Source organism: Cyprinus carpio, chromosome B2 (assembly GCF_018340385.1).
Source record: "Cyprinus carpio isolate SPL01 chromosome B2, ASM1834038v1, whole genome shotgun sequence".
In the NCBI taxonomy this organism is placed as follows: Eukaryota; Metazoa; Chordata; class Actinopteri; order Cypriniformes; family Cyprinidae; genus Cyprinus; species Cyprinus carpio.
The window spans coordinates 24,571,119-24,588,424 of record NC_056598.1 but is presented as its reverse complement, the minus strand read 5'-3'; the positions used below and the strand labels follow the sequence as shown (position 1 = coordinate 24,588,424).

At 37.7% G+C, this 17,306-nt stretch overlaps 1 protein-coding gene across 2 annotated transcripts in view; it reads left to right on the top strand.

Annotated features, from left to right (window-relative positions):
- The window catches only part of LOC109049343 (adenylate cyclase type 8-like), a 45,168-nt gene that overhangs the window by 18,302 nt on the left and 9,560 nt on the right, over positions 1-17,306 (top strand). The window contains exons 6-13 of one of the 2 annotated variants that reach the window (XM_042718792.1): positions 756-914; positions 1,162-1,432; positions 10,233-10,430; positions 12,151-12,251; positions 12,468-12,669; positions 13,676-13,765; positions 13,937-14,109; positions 15,832-15,913. In XM_042718792.1, coding sequence (XP_042574726.1) covers positions 756-914; positions 1,162-1,432; positions 10,233-10,430; positions 12,151-12,251; positions 12,468-12,669; positions 13,676-13,765; positions 13,937-14,109; positions 15,832-15,913 — 1,276 coding nt within the window. The remainder of the gene's footprint in view (positions 1-755; positions 915-1,161; positions 1,433-10,232; positions 10,431-12,150; positions 12,252-12,467; positions 12,670-13,675; positions 13,766-13,936; positions 14,110-15,831; positions 15,914-17,306) is intronic. The other variant, XM_042718793.1, reaches the window with a different exon arrangement.

Here is a 17,306-nt window from a genome sequence, read left to right as displayed (position 1 = left end):
GCTCCACTACCCAGCTATTCAAACAACCATCCATTTACTTAATTTTATTTAATTTCTCATTTTTGTTTTCCACTGAAGAAAGACACATCAACTGATGATGACAAGAGTGCAGGTAAAGGGAACTCATTAGCTATGCTTCTTTCCTACAGGTTGGAAATTGGGCAAAGGAATGTACAAAATGAGACAAAACAGTAATATCTGCTTCACAGGTTACATTTGAGTTTGTCTAACATTAATATCTTCTTCACAGGTTACATTTGAGTTTGTCTAACATTAATATCTGCTTCACAGGTTACATTTGAGTTTCTCTAACATTATTATCTGCTTTACAGGTTACATTTGAATTAGTCTGTATTAAGTATTATTAGCATTATTTTAAAACAATGGAAGTCTAGTATGTCTGTAGTAAGGTAAAGTGAGTGAGTGAATGACAGCGAGAGAGGCCACTAGACCGGCTAGATAGCAGATGAGAGGCCCTTGTTCAGCAGGTGTGTGTGCTGCACTAGTGTGAGTGCTGTTAGATATCTCAGCACTCAACACACACACAGCAGTGACAGTATGACCTCGATTCCACTTTTTATAAACAGCCACTTACCTCTGCCTGTTACCCCGTTCAGGAGTAATAGTATGATGTGTATTTCAACTTAAACTCAGTGTGACTTCTCTAGCTCAACAGTTGTTTAGCAGCAGCATTACAGAGTTTTAACACCACTAGCTAGCTATCCATCCTAACCTTTTTGTATTTGTATGTTTAGGTATGTGCGCTCACGTACAAAGCATGACATAGACATGCGCATTGGCATCCACTCCGGCTCGGTTCTATGCGGAGTTCTTGGTTTGCGGAAATGGCAGTTTGACGTATGGTCTTGGGATGTCGATATAGCCAACAAACTGGAGTCTGGGGGAATACCTGGGTGAGATACACACAAATGTGCACACAAAAGCTCTCTTTGGTGATTAAAAAGTAAGGGATGTACAGTGGGATTATCCATTAGCCCTCAAATATGCTCAACTGTGATGAAAAAGAGATATTTTATGGACACCTTCCCCTCTTGTGTAATTGTGTGGGAGAAAATTAATTGAGTTTTTGTTTATTCTGATTTTGAAAAAGGTGTTTTGTATCTGTGAGATGAATCTGTAGTTAATTTCAAACCCCCTCAGGAGGATCCACATCTCTAAAGCGGCTCTAGACTGTCTGAACGGTGATTATGAGGTGGAGGAGGGTCACGGTAAGGACCGCAACGATTTTCTGCGCAGGCATAACATCGAGACTTTCCTGATCAAGCAGCCAGAGGAGAGCTTACTCACACTGCCGGAGGACATCATGAGAGATTCCACCAACCAATCAGATCACAGACCTTCTAACACTTCCTTCACGGAGGGAACATGGAGCCCTGAACTTCCCTTCCATAACATAGTGGGCAAACAGAATGTGAGTGCAAACAACCAAACAAGCACAGTTAAGAAAACATGCTTTAATGCAACCTCAGCAGTTCTGAACCTCACACACACAGCAGGCAAATGGAGCTTAAATTGAGGCTCTGTATCTGTTCACTGCACCTGTCTTTCATTTCAGTGTGAGCTTCTGATTTATTTCCACATCTCTCTGTTTTCTTTCATGTTCCTCCTGCATGGTTGGTTTGTTCTGAATAGTTGTGTGTAGGTACTTCATAACCTATATGGCGATCTGGTCTGTAAGTCGGCTTATAAAGTACCATTCGCAGAAAATGTTTTTGCATTCCACTGTGTTGCCTTATCCATTGATTTTTTATGTAAATATGCATTAGACGGACATCTTTGACCGTTCCGTTTGTGTCTTGCATCTCTTGCAGTAACTTGCACATTACACAGCATTCTAAAAACATGTCTGGAGACTATTTTTCCATTCCTCTGCCCTGCTTCTTGTGTTTTTTTTAGATGCAGAAATGTATTCTGTCTTTACATGAAGATTCTAATTTAAGACTTTACATGTTCTACACCCAGTAGATCAGTAATTACACTGAAGATAGAGATCTAGACAACTACTCAGCGACAATAGCTCCCCAAGGAAGATTAAATTGTGAATATACATACTCTGAAAACACTGTTTCTGGCATGCAGGTTTGGGAATCCTTTAGAACCGTTTTCCTGCCTCAATGTTAATGTAACATGCAATGAAAAAGAAGTGTATAAGCAGAAGTCTCTAGATCTCTTTAGCATGGCTCATGTTTTTTTAAGTGCTGTTAGACAGGTATCATGCTCTAGTCTAGAAGGTCTCAGGGCCGTAGGGTGAAGGATTGTGTTCTCAAAGGCCATCTAGACTGTTGGTTGAGGACAACTTTTAAAGGATACTAAAAGGCTATTAAAAATACATGGTATTCTAGAAGTTTCTAAGGCTTTAGAAAGAAGATTCTAGAACACAGGTCTTCAACCCTGCTCCTGGGTACCTGGTTTTGGTTTTCAAGATTGTGGGGTAAAGACAAAGGTGTAGAGGGTTTTCAAGGTTGAAGGATAAAAACAATGGTGTAATGGGTTCTCAAGGCTATAGGGCAAGAACTATGTTTTAGTGGATTCTCTAGACTTTAGTGTATGGACAGAATTCTGGAGGGTTCACACTCTCAATGTGGTTTTCAAATTTGTTTCATAAGGAATATGTTCTGACTGATTCTTAGTTTTCTCAAGGCTGTAGAGTAAGGACAGTTTTTGTGTGGGCTCTCAAGGCTGGAAACAGAGTTCCAGTGAGTTCTCAAGGATTAAGGGTAGGAATAACATTCTAGTGGATTGTCATGGCTGTAGGATGGGAACAGAGTTCCAGCAAACAGTATTCTAGTGGATTTTCAGGGCTGTAAGATGAGGATAGTTTTCTAAAGGGTTCTCATTGTTGAGACATAGGGCCAGCGTTCAAGTGGGTTCTTAGGTCTGTTGATGTAAAACAATGTTCCAAAAAGGCTTTTAGGTAAATAGTGTTCTAAATGGTTTTCAAAGCTGTAGGGTAGTGACAGTATTCTATAGGGTTCTCAAAGATGTTAATTACTGTACTGTATGCACAATGTTTTTGAGTGCTTTTGACTTTAAGATGGGGACAGGGTTCTCAAGTAAGACAGGAGGATAATTCCACCTCTTTTTCAAACTTGTGCTGTAAGGACTGTTCTAGCTGATTCTCAAAGTTGTAAGGAAGCGACAGTATTTTACAGCAGAGTTGTCAAACTTAGCAGCTGAAGGTCCACTTTCCTGAAGAGTTTAGCTCCATTCAGCTCCAACACACCTGCCTGGAAGTTTCTAGCACTCCTAAGACCTTGGTTAGCTTGATCAGGTGAATAAATTTAGGGTTGGAGTGAAACTCTGCAGGACAGTGGCCCTCCAGGAGTTTTACACCCCGGGTTTAGAGTTTTTACAAGGCTGTAGGGTAAAGACAGTATTGTTGTGGATTGTCAAGGTTGCAAGACGGGGACAGTGTTTTGGAGGGGTTCTCAAGCCTGTAGGGCAGAATGGCTCACAACAATGTTCTAGAAGGTTTCTGTGGCATGTGCTGCTGATTATGATGCAGAACTCTCTCTTGGTGTGGGCCGAGTTGCCAGGCTGTTGCTATGGAGACGTGGTTAACATAAGGGAATGTTGTCTTTGATTAATTCGGCGCTTTTGTTGCCTTTGTCATGCAGTCATCTTAACACATCAAAGAGCTCTCACAGTATGACTGGCAAGGCAACCAGCCAATTACACATCAGCTGAGAGCACAAGCCTTCACGTTGATTAGACGAGTGTGTGTGTGTATGTCTGAGCTTTTCTAGATGTGTTCAAACAGAAGTATGCTGACATGTTCATGTGTGTATGTAGAATTATAGGACTGGTCTCCATGACAACAGAAATGTCTGTAAGGCAGTAACAGGATTCTTTTTCTCCTTCACGCTCCGTTTATCCCTCACTCTCTCCTCTTTCATCTGCTGTTCTTTTCTTCTCCTTTATCTCACATCCTCTCCCTGTCTCTTCTCCGTCTCCCTGTTCAGGCTTTGTCCTCAGTGACGCATTGCAGCCACAGTGTGTGTGAGTGTGAGTGAGTGAATGTGTGTTTTAGTGTGTGTTTGGGTGTGTGTGTGTTCTTCCGAAGGGTGGTTCTGTTAATGGATTTAGTGTCTCAGTCCTTGTGTTTTTGTATGTTATCCAAAACTTCATGGTCTCAAAAACATACGCATGCATACCGTGTATTTTGTTTATTGCAGCCCCTCCATGTTGGTAGAGCCAAAGACTTTACAGAAGAAGAAGAAGAAGAAGAAGAGTCTCTTCTCTTATCATAGTATCCCTGACCCATCAAGGCTTCAGGCTGCGTCTAAAACAGTCCCATTTGCAACAAAAAATATGTGCGAGTTATATTTTTGCTGAGGTCGCCACTGGCGACTATATAAATTTACAGGTTATGCCTTAATTTGCTTGTTAACATCTTTTTTCCTACTTACATTTACATTTACATTTAATCATTTAGCAGATGCTTTTATCCAAAGCGACTTACAAATGAGAACAATAGAAGCAATCAGACCAACGAGAGACCAACAACAGTATACAAGTGCCATGACAAGTCTCCGTTAATCTAGCACAGAACTCTTAGCAAAGTTTTTTTTTTTTTTTTTTTCTAGAATAGGATAGACAAGAAAAGAAAAGGTAAGTGGTAGTATTAGTTGGTCAAGTGCTGGCGAAAAAGATGAGTCTTTAGATGTTTTTTGAAAATGAGTAATGACTCTGATGTTCAAATTGATATTGGGAGGTCATTCCACCAGCTGGGCACAGTCCAGGAAAAGGTCTGTGAGAGTGATTGGGATGGCACCACAAGGCGCCGTTCACTTGCAGAACGCAAGCTTCTGGAGGGCGCATAAGTTTGAACTAGTGAGTTTAGGTATATTGGTGCATTGCCAGTTGTTGTCTTGTAGGCAAACATCAGTACCTTGAATTTGATGCGAGCAGCTACTAGCCAGTGTAACCTGATGAGGAGAGGAGTAACGTGAGCTTTTTTTGGCTCATTGAAGACAACCCTTGCTGCTGCATTCTGGATCAGTTGCAGAGGCTTGATAGTACATGCAGGAAGGCCCTACTTGTTTTGCACATGAACGTTTTAGAGGAAAAAACACGTTCAAACAGTCCGTGTCTCTGCCGAACACCAGCGTTGACAGCACACCTGCTAAAAGCAGCTCCAGTTTGAGTTTCAGCAGCACGAGAGATTGAAAATGATGGAGAAGTGCAGAGAAGCAGTGTCTATTTCATGCATAACTTAAACAAACTACAGCAGGTAAAACTGTCAGCTGTGTGGCCATTAACAATTTCGTTAAAATTCTTGTTTATAATAGATACTAATATGGCTTCTTGTTATCAAGATCTTATATGCTGTTTTCTGTTAATGCGTGAACTTCATATTATTTGTATTACCCTTTAAAAAAAAAAATATCAGTAATAAAATTCCTCTGTTGGCTTTTAATAAACAAAGTATCAGCTTTAAAATTCTGCCAAATTCATAACAAAATTTAAGATGGATGGATTAAGATGGATTAAAATCACAGTATGACTGAAGAAGTGGTTAAAAACAAAGAAAGAAAACATTTATTCTGTGACACTTAGAAAAATAATTTTGTTTCTTATAGGAGCCTTAAGTGATTTATTTTATATATATATTTATTTATTTTTTGTCTGGAGCCCTGCCCAGGAATTCTGCCATCTGACCACACTATTAAAAGCCATTTAAACTCCACCCCATAAGCAATTCTGGCAAGCTTTGCTGTTCTGAAAAGCATCAGAGCTCTCAAAAGCTTTATTTCTCCACCTTTGGGATTATTGAGGAGAACTCAAATTGATTCTCCGACATCTCCACCCAGAAGCTTTTCCATCTCTTCTACTCCACCCAGATTTTTTCAGTTTCTTTCATTTCATAATCTGACTAATACCTCAACCAGAATGGAAAACACTGATGCAAACAACTTAGTCAGGAAAAAGTCATATTCTGAATTGTAGCACATCTGAAGTGTAGTGCAGGAGCAGTTTTGATAGTTGTTGAAGCAGAAATGAGCATGAGGCTAATGAATGTAAATCACTCTTTACTCACTCTAAAAGTATAATTTGACGCATTAGGGGGCATGATTAATCATGATTGTATTAAATTAATTTATTAAATTGAAAGCCCCAGTTTTTACTTGTTTAAATTACCATTCAGTAAGATTTTTTCAATGTTTTTGAAGGAAATTTCTTATTCTCACCAAGGCTGTATTTATTAGATAAAAAAAAAAAAACAGTGAAAGCAATAATATTGTGAAATATCACTACAATAGGAAAATAACTGCCCATTACTCCAATACTTAATTAAAACATATTTTACACCATTCAAATAAAATAATTATTTTAACAATCCATAAAACAATTCTTCATAATAAAAATATCAATAAGAAATCAATACAATATTCAGCAAAGGTACTTAAGACATTTTTTTTAATATTATCAGTATTGAAAACAGTTGTGCTGCTTAATTTTAATATTAGGGTTATTTTATGAATAGATGTTTTTTAATAATAAATAAAAAAGAAAACAAGTAGACAGAATAGGAAAAAGAATAGAGAATGCTAGTGTTAGATAATAAATAAATAAAAAGTAGGTAGAATAAAAATAGAGATTGCTAGTTTTAGAGGGACAAATTTTGAACTTTTATGAACTTTTAAGCTTATGAATTTTATGTTTTTTAGCATGGTGTACGACCTTGTGTAAAGAATAATGTTAAGCGGTTTAATATTGTGTCCAAATCAGAACTCTTCTCTGCAATTGTTAGAGAGACCCTTCAGGTCTTCAAGGCCATGAGATATTTTTAATTTTCATTACTTTCACTAGTTAGAAGAACATTAATTGAATGTTTTTCTCAACTCACACATGGCAGTCATACACCTCTCACACACAGCTGTATTTTTAAAAAACTCTTTCAATGCAAATACCAGTGCTAACAGATTAACAGTGCCTAATCTCAGCAGATTTGCCCACATCAGTGAATATAATTCTGATTACACACATGAGCAAACATTGTCGTAGAAATAACATCTGATGAATGAAAAGTCCATACTGTATACAGTATGGAACCCAAAAAGTGATTTGGGCACTTAAGCCACACTTAAAAATGTATGAAAATTTGCTATAATTTTGAACATTTTTATTTTTATTTCAGTGGATGTATAAAGTCACTACCCCTTAAATTCACTCAAGTGTCCTAACAGGGTAACTGTAGTTCATCACATAAACTATGAACAACTAAAAATTGCCCAAATAAAATTTTGTGAAATGTTTTTATGTCTTGTTTTAAAACAAACGGCATTACAGTAAGTTTGACTTGAAGGTATATTTCACCTAAACATTTCTCCATTTACTCACCCACATACCATAAGCAAACCCATAAGACTTTTTTTCTTCCACAGACCAAAAAATGAGAAAGGAAAGTATACAGTATGTATCTTATGAATTTTTGGGTAAAACAGCACCTTTTTCTATGTATGTTGTATGTGAGTCAGCCTGTGTGCGAGTTTTGTAATTCTAGTGTTTCTCTAGATGACTCACGGCTCACAGTGACCACAGCTCCAGCTCACGGCACAGATGATAGTCCTCTTTAAAGATACTTTCAGCGGTCAAAACAAAATCAAACGTCTGTGTCAGATCCTGTTTATGCAATATCCTCTGCTAGTCATCCTACAATTTGACCTCCACCTTTGTGCTGACATTTCTGCTGTTAAACACGCTCCGATACGATACAACACATGCCTGCACTGTGATGGAGAGAGAACTTTTTAAATCCAGTTCATATATGTGATATATATGGTTGTTACTGGGTTTGCTGTAAAGAAATGTGTTTGGTGACCCACACACATGGAGGTCTTCTCCCATTCTTCCATGTAATAACTTTCGACAGCATGATGCTTTTAATACAGCTGTCTTGACACAGGTTGGCTGATTCTGTTAGGTTTGAACTAAACATCTTTCAAATGGGTTTTATGAATAAGCAAGAGCCACCATTCAAGGGACATGTTCAGTAGATTATAAATAATACACATTTTATTCAGTTCTGTTAATAAGAAACATGACAATTTTATTGTGTAATATTTTTGGTGCTTATTAAAGTATTGAGTTTTTAGCTAAGCAAATATCATGCTCTGTTGTATTAGCATTTTGCCCTCTGTTTGGAAGACAGATTAGTCAGCTGAATTAGCTAGTTAGACACTTGCATTAGTCAAGTCTCACTTTACGTGTGGCGCACTGTTTGCTTGGGTGTGTGAGTTTGTTTGCATGGGCGTTGCTGCCCATGTAGGACCACTTAGGATGTCTCATGTAAACAGTATAAAAAAAAACTAGTATTTGGAACAGAGCCATGGTATAGCCAGTCTTAGGTAACATTTTACAGGTCATGTAAGTTTGCCTCCCTTTCCCTGTACAGTCATCAGCTTTAGCTGAGTGACCTGAACTTGAAGCCAGGTCCTGTTCATGCCATTTTTCATTTGTGTCCTGATGTTGTACAGTGTTTTTAAGGCGAGTGATATCTTTGTTTAACCTCTATCCTCATATGAACCTCTGAGCTATTGAAATCTTGTGTGTTACCTCGTATTTTACAAGTGTTTACTAGAGGTGAGCTGCATGAACAAAACCCTGTGTCATAGTGTGATAAAGTTTATATCATGATTTTCTCTGGAAATTCAACCTCCAAATGTTGCATAATTTTAACATTTTAAAATAAAAGTGACATTATCTTTTTATTTTTTATTTAATAGATTTTATTTTATTAGAGAAGCTAAATTGTTCACATTATTATCAACCAAGCTGTTTATATTTGAAGCATATATGTAACACAGTCTTGTCTTGGTATTGGATTTGGATCAGTTCACATCGGATGATATAAAGTGATGGCCAAAATTGTTAGAACACCTGACAGACCTGAAAATATTGACCCCTTTTGCCTCCAAAACATGATTTCATTTCATAATGTTCATGAAACATGCAGATGGCTGCTCTGAGCACAACAAATATCAGATGAAGTGAGTGGTACACTGTTTTTAATCCACTTTTAACTTTAATATTTGGTATGTCCACCTTTTGCAGCAATTACAGCAGCACATCACTCTGGCATAGTGTCAATATATTTTCTGAGAACCTCAACACTAATCTTATCCCATGCCCTCTGTAACTCAAGCCAAAGGCTTTCCTTTGAATGTACTAAGATCTGTCCAGTTTATTTTCCAACTCACCCCAAATTTGCTCAATGGGGTTGAGTTCCAGATTTTGAGGGGGCCAGTCCATCATTTTCAATGTTCCAGCAGATTTCTTCCATCGCACTTATTTCAGGCAATAGTTCGTTGTATTGATATTATAATGTCCAGTTGAACAAAAACAACTGAGACCTCTTAAATATGTTTAATATAATATATACCTCTTCTAACATTTTTGGCCACTACTGTATAAATCTTTAACGGTCATATCGACACAATGTGGTGTTTTCAGCACATGATAAAGGGTTCTTTCCTTACCCAAGGTGGTCTACCACCATCAATCAACCATAGACCATATAGAAACCATAAAAAATCAGCATCAACCTGGTTTTAACTGGATTTTCCAACAGAGAGAATCTGATATAAAAGGTCCGGCATTCTGGCATTTAGGCAGTGGAATTATTAGACATTGCAATAGTGTGTTGATTTTCTAGATCCACTCTAAGAGATGGGCTGAGCTGTAGGCAGTTAGAAAAGCCTATTACTTACAGTCCAGAGCATTCGCTGTACAAAAAATAATCATGTTATTTGCAAGTGTTGTGTGTGTGTGTGTGTGTGTGTGTGTGTGTGTGTGTGTGTGTGCGCGTGCGTGCGTGCGTGCGTGCGTGCATACTTAGCTGTCGTTTGGGGACAAAATTGTCATTAGAAGTGAACTTAATCTGGTAAAACCACCACTGGCGATGCTGTATGTGGAAAAACAGTTCGTAAATAAATTAAATAATGCAAACGTTTTCTTTTAGGCATAGAGTTTGGGCTGATACATATTTATAATTAACCTTATATAAAAAATTAAAAGTGTGTAATTTGTCCTACATTAGATAAGTATTCGTGCATGTGTTTGTGCAATCCTTTTCTAATGTTTCTTTGATTGTCATACATTCATGTTGTGCAGAGCTCTTGAATGAACAGATACACACCAACACACACACAAACACGAACAAACACTCTCTTAGACTCATGGGCGCTGCATGTGCTTTTCCTCTGTAGACTCTGGCTGCGCTCACACGTCACTCCATTAACCTGCTCCCCAACCACCTGGCTCAAGCCCTGCATGTGCGCGCCGGCTCACAGGAAATTAACGCTCGCATGCAGAGCGCCATCGCCCTGCGCAGCGGGGACAAGCTCCGCCAAGAACATATCTCCCCTTTCTCTCTCACCTTTAGAGAAACACTGCTGGAGCACAAGGTAGCCTGCTCCCACCTTCCAGCCATCCTGTCCTCCCTCTCTGCTCTCTCACTCTCTCTTTTTTGCTTTATTTTTGTTTTGGAGGTGCAAGAGAAGGAGGCGAGAGAGTGTCTTTGTCATGAGTAAACTAAAGGACGCTATGTGCCAGCAATAGCAGTCAATACTTTCTAGAACATGCACAGCAGTTTAAAATGTCCTCAATTATTATATGCCATCCGAAAAAATGCAAGTTAAGGTGGTCCAGCTGTTTTTGAGCATGGCTGCTGTTTTCTCGTTGGTTCAAGATGGTCAACCAGATGGACCATCTATCTAGACCAATTTGCACCATATTAATGGTCCCAGGAACCATCTGCCACCAGTTTTATTTGGATTTTCTAGCAGGAGCGATAACACTTCTGACAACACTGCAATGCAATTTACTCTCCCCAAAACACAATTCTGTTATTATTTTCACTATCAGGTTTTCTTCTGTGGAACGAAAAGTGTTATATTTTGAAGAGTCTTCAAGTTATTCAGTGACAGTTTATATATAGTGACCACAGCTCCAAAAATGATTAAAAAAACTCCAAAAAGATTGTTTTTATGACATGGTCTGAACGTTTCATTCATAAATCGTTCTACAGTTCTTGAACTGTTAAAGGGATAGTTCACCCAAACATGAAAATTCTTTCATTAATTACTCACCCTCATGTCGTTACAAACCCGTAAGGCCTTCGTTAATCTTCAAAACACAAATTAAGATACTTTTGATGACATCTGAGATCTTTCTGACCCTGCATAGACATCAACGCCACCAAAATGTTCCCAGACCCAGAAACATAGTAAGGACATTGTTAAAATGGTCCATGTGACATCAGTGGTTCAACCATAATTTTATGAAGCCACATGAAAACTTTTTGGGTCCAAAGAAAACAAATAACAACTTTATTCAATGATCAGTCTTTGTATGAGTACAATGTATGTGCCATTTCTGGGCCTTGAACAACAAAGATATTGAAATATCTTAATTTTTGTTCCAAAGATGAACAAAGGTCTTACAGGTTTGGAATGACATGAGGGTGAGTAATTAACGGCAGAATTTAAATTTTTGGGTGAACTAACCCTTTAACTTGAGAGCCGCTCTGGCCATTAGTCTGGCAAGAAGGTTGTTTCCTGATCTGTTCAGCAGGTTCTGACAAAAAAAAGAGAGTGAATTTAAATCAACACTTAGGATAATGAGCCGGTGAATTTAGCCGATTGGATTGGTCTCCAAATTGATTGGTTTTAATCAACATCTCTGATGAACTTGGTTCATCATATGAACGTTAATTCTTCCTGAACAACCAGGATTTGCCCACAGACGGGCCTTCGGGTTACTCATGATCCACTACCATGCATGTTTTCATCTTAGTTAAAAATGCTTTTTATTCTGTTTCTTTCCCTTTTCCTAATTTCTGCTCGTTTGAGTTGACCTTTGCCCCTTGCTTGGCCTTTGACTCTGTGCCACTCTCTGTGCTAGAGATTTTTGGTTTGCCTTGCCTCCATGATGCCCTGACATCACACGTCCTCTCACTAACCCAGAAAGCACAGGAGTTGTGTGTATGTGTGTTTATGAGCGCCTACCCTGCTCTTTCCTATGTGGTTAGCATTGCTTTCATGGTGTCACTGTGGTCGTCATGTGAAGAGGAATTTTTGTCCTTACTTTTCTGTGTGTGTGTGTGTGTGTGTGTTTCTTCTACAGTATTCCCAGATGCGAGATGAGGTGTTTAAGTCTAATCTTGTGTGTGCCTTCATTGTTCTCCTCTTCATCACTGGAATACAGAGCTTTCTTCCCTCTGCAAGGTAAAACATGTAGATAATACTGATGGGCATAACCACCACAGACATTGAGGTTGACATATGATCTGTTTAAGTTTATACTGCATATAGAAATCATGGATTAATATTTCCTGTAGTGTTTGATGTGGCTTTTTCAATGAAATTTAATCCACACCAGTCTCGAATATTCGATTACTCCCACAAGAGCATCATATAATATGCGATCGCTCATGTTTGTAGGATGGTCACTATGGTGATACAGTTCTCCGTCCTCATCTTGCTGCACTGTTGTCTTGTTATTGTGACAACGGCGGAGGATTATAAGTGTTTGCCGCTGGTTCTGCGAAAAGCATGTTGCTGGGTGAACGAAACGTACGCTGCACGGAACGTCGTCATCTTCCTCTCCATCCTCATCAACTTCCTGGCTGCCATGATCAACATAGTGAGTAAACTTTTTTTATTTATTTTAATTTCATCATTATACTCTTGCAAATGTTATCGTGGATATATAAAGTTTTAATTTGTGAGCTGAAAAAGTTTCAATTCAAGAATTATAGTCCCACTGTGGAGTTTAAATTAATTTATTTTCATTATAGAAAGTGACAAAGGATTGCACAATGCATGGCTCAAAATCTGCAAACGGGTAATTAAATGTAACATCTTTTTTGGGTATTATAAAATTTTCAAAATGCTTTTTGCGTAGTTTATTATACTATTTTACAGAATTCTTTTTATTTCATGGCCTAAATAAATTACGTCACGCAGAGACTGACAGCTTTGGCTTGCCAAAAATGTTACATTTAGCTGTCGCAAATTCATTGACTTCGAAAATCAAGTTCACTTTTTTATTTATATATTTTTTTATTTATCTATTTTACCAGGAGAGGTTTTGATGCACAAAGTTATTTTTATTGTCTCTTATAATAAAAATCATTTATTTAAACCAATGAAAATACAGATCCTGTTGTAAATTATGTTGTTCCATTATTGCCCTTTAGCAGATTTTGACTCATATCAATATCATATTGGTTATTGGCTGATATTATAATTTTTTTTAAATGCATTGTATTAGTCAATATTTAATGTAGATTTTTTATTTAATAACTCACCTAATTTTTACATTTAGATGACTTTTTCCATCATCAAGTTGATCTTTAAAAACACTTAATTGTCAGTTAAGTTCATCTTTATCAAATTTCAAAGTAAACATCAGTTTTTCATACTGTATTTTATAATGTTGTGATGCCTAAATTATATTTAAAACATCTGATCTTAATTGTTTAATTTATATGAATAGAATATTATCAGTTACTGCTTTCAATACAATATTATATCAGCCATTTTCAGTTACATAAACCTATAGCTAGAAAGTTATTGGAAATGTAATTATATTGCTCTTTATACAATAAATTCTCTAACATTAGCACTCTGTTTCTCTTTTATCGTAGCTTTGGTGTGATTTCGATAAATCCGTCTCATTCAGGAACCAGACGTTTAATGCATCTGCCTCAATCCCCGATATCTGCTTCTTCCCAGAGGTCTTTTCATCCACTGCTTCTCACACAATCAGACCCACAGCTTCTTGCCAGTTTCAGTCTGTTAAAAGGACTGATAGAATTCTATCAAATGTGTAAACTGTTTCAAATCAATTTATTCACTGTACATCGATGGGTTGATAATGGAGAGGTTGTCTGCCCGTTTATTGACAGTATTTCGTGTTTACTGGAGTGTTGGCGATGGTGACGTGTGCAGTGTTCCTCAGACTGAACTCGGTTCTGAAGCTGGCCATCCTGCTGATCATGATCGCTATCTACGCAGTGCTGACCGAGGCCTTCTACACACCACTGTTCATCCGCTATGACAAACTTACACTTAATCAGAGGTATGCTAACTCCCACGTTGTGCCATTCAGGAGCCATTAAGGAATAAATATAAAGAGCAAAATTATACATCACACTTTAACAGTATGGACGTAGTTGTGATGACTCAAGCATGTTCGTAAGATGACGTGGACCAACTATAAGAGCAATAACTGTCATGCTGTTTCTAAAGTAGCAGTCTGCGAGTGTTTTAATAGAATTCTGCAAGTTTTATGATTGACGTCAGCCTATCATAAATTTCTGTCTTCCGCCAATGTCTTAATGAAAAGGACACCTCAAACTCTAAACCAGAAAGTAAATGTGGGTGGTGTGGCCTTGTGGTCAAAAATTTAACTTGGCAGCTGTAAGTTTATAGGTTTAAACCCTGAAAGGGTTGCAATTTTGCTGTCGGATGACATGCACATGCACTTCTTTTACCACCCACACTGCCAAAAGTTTGGGTCAGTCTGTTTTTTTTTGTTTTTCTTCTTTTCTTCAAAAGATTTGTATATCAAATAAATGCTGTTCTTTTGAACTTCAGGTTAGTCAAAAGATTATGAAAAAATAGTTTCCACAAAAATATTAAGCAACACAACTGTTTTCAACATTGATAATAATTACAAATGTTTCTTGAGCACCAAATTAGTATATTAGAATGATTTCTTAATTATCATGGGACACTGAAGACTGGAGTAATGATGCTGAAAATTCAGCTTTGCCATCACAGGAATAAATTACATGGTTACAATATTTTAAAATAGAAAAGAGTTATTTTAAATTGTAATAATATTTCACAACATCACAAATACAACTTAAAAATTGTATCAAATAAATGCAGCCTTCGTAAATTGAAGCCAGTCTGTCAAAACGGCATCTTGTGGAATGTGCTACTCTATGATCTAATAGCGTGGATAAGCACTGCCTCCACAGAAGAAGATCCACGGCTGCTTCTACATCACTGCCTGTTTAGCCCCGCCCACCGATTCACGCATGTAGTGTAAATAACGAGAGGGGCGAACGCAGGTCTATCTAGAAGCCAAACGATAAACTTTATTTGATGAACTTTTATTTTTAATGAAGTGCCAGACCACATCAGTAAGATTCATTTGCAAACAGGGCACAATATGATGCAGGATTTTCAGAAAGATTGAAACTAAAAGACAATGCTGTTCCGGCTGTATTGAATCCGACAGTAATGTCTCAACACATAAGTGCGAGTAACTGTTTTTATTATATGGCAACTAACTAATTCAATGCTATCAAACATACACAACTTCCTAAATACAAAAATTATTTATGCATTTTAACTTATCACAGCAGTGTCCATCTATGAAGGATGTAGGCTGTCAAACATACACAACTATTAGCCAATCTTAGCAGTGGGCATTTACTTCAGAGTCTAAAATCCGCCACGTCTATTCAAAAAGAGTGTACTGATGAGGGGGTTAAAATCAGGATACAAAATAGCCTTTTACTTCTAAATTGTTTTTTGATGTATAAAAAAAACCAAAACAAAAGTGGACCTCAGAGAACAGTACAAAGTAATTCATGCAGTTCATGACCCCTTTACAAACAAATTCTTAACAGATATCATAAGTGTTTGACAAACAGTGTACACTGTGATTATATCATCCAGGCTCTTTATGACATTTATGACAGATGTTTCTCTTAGCTAACTGCACTGTGGACATTATAAACATGCTGCAGAACTCATGAGACTTTCTGTCCTGTTTCTCTGGTTACAGCAAAAGCTTCCTGGGAACCAAGGAAACGTCTCTGCTTCTCATGGCGATGTTCCTTTTAGCTGTGTTCTACCACGGCCAACAGGTAACAGACACACACACACACACACAAACACTAACCTGACAGCGGATCAGGGGCCATTCAGTGCCTATTTTATAATGTCACGTTTCTAAGAAACGGCTGCAAGTTATTGGCTGCTTCATAAGGTCTCACAGTCAATATATAAAAGCCATGCTCTCTCTCTGGTGCACCGTGTGTGTGGAGCTTTTTAAGTTCACTCTACTGATTGTTGTCTTTGATGCCGTAGATCAGGGGAAAGAGCCGGTCCGAGTGGTGATGAGCGAGAGAGAAAGAAAAATGAGCGCTGCTGTGTTTGTGTAGGTGTGTGTGTGTGTGTGTGGTGTTGGCGCCACTCTGATTAAGGCGCATGGAGTCTCACATATGACCAAAATGCTTTGTGCTTGTGCCATGTGTTGTGTCCAGCTATAAACTGCCTGCCCGTATTTGTACCCCCTCCTCGTATCTATGGCAACAGCGTGTCATTTAGGCAGGTGGTGCCACTGGCACTGCTAGGCCTATGGATTGGGACTTGGCATGTGTTTCTTGGACAGTGATTTGATCATTTCTTATTTATGCTCAACTTGGTGTGTGTGTGTCGGATGAATGAACAAGCACTCTGTCACTGCAGCTCAGTGTAAGGCTTTATTCTTCATATGCTGTTGTTTTTATGAGACATTTATTTGCATATACAGTGGGGTGCAAAGGTCTGATTATTTGGGAACCAACATTCAATTTAAAAGGGTTTTAGGATTTTGAAAAAAAGAGCAGACATGTTGTGTTGTTAAATGAGTTTTAAAAATGTATGTTCTATTTTATTTACTTTTTAATCAAAGGTATAACTTGTGCTCTCATCCTTTGAACCCTACTGTACAGTTATTTAAAACTATGTTATCATTTAATTGCTTCTACACTGCAAAAATATCTTTATATTTAATAAGAAAAATCATTAATTAATTAATAAATAATTAAAATTTCTCAAAATGTGTAAAACAAGATAATTACTTGATGCAACACTGCACAAGTCATTAATGCTTGTTATCCTGCATTTATCACAAATTTGTAGGACACCTATTATGCAAAATCCACTTTTACTTGATGTTTGAACATAAATGTGTGTTGGCAGTGTGTACACAAACAACCTATAATGATAAAAATCTGCCCGCTCCTTTTTTAATCCCCATAAATCATAAGCAGTCTCTCAGAACAAGCCATTAGCAGAATCCATAAAATATGATGTCACATTTTACAAGCCCCACCCCTGTTGACAGACAGTGCCATATTAGCAGAGACCCCCCCATGAGTGAGCCGCACACAATCCGCCACATTTATCTTCACGCTAGAACATTTAAAAGCAGCATTCAAGTAAGAAATGTCTCTTTTTTCATCAGAGTGATTTTCTGCTTTTATTTTATTATTT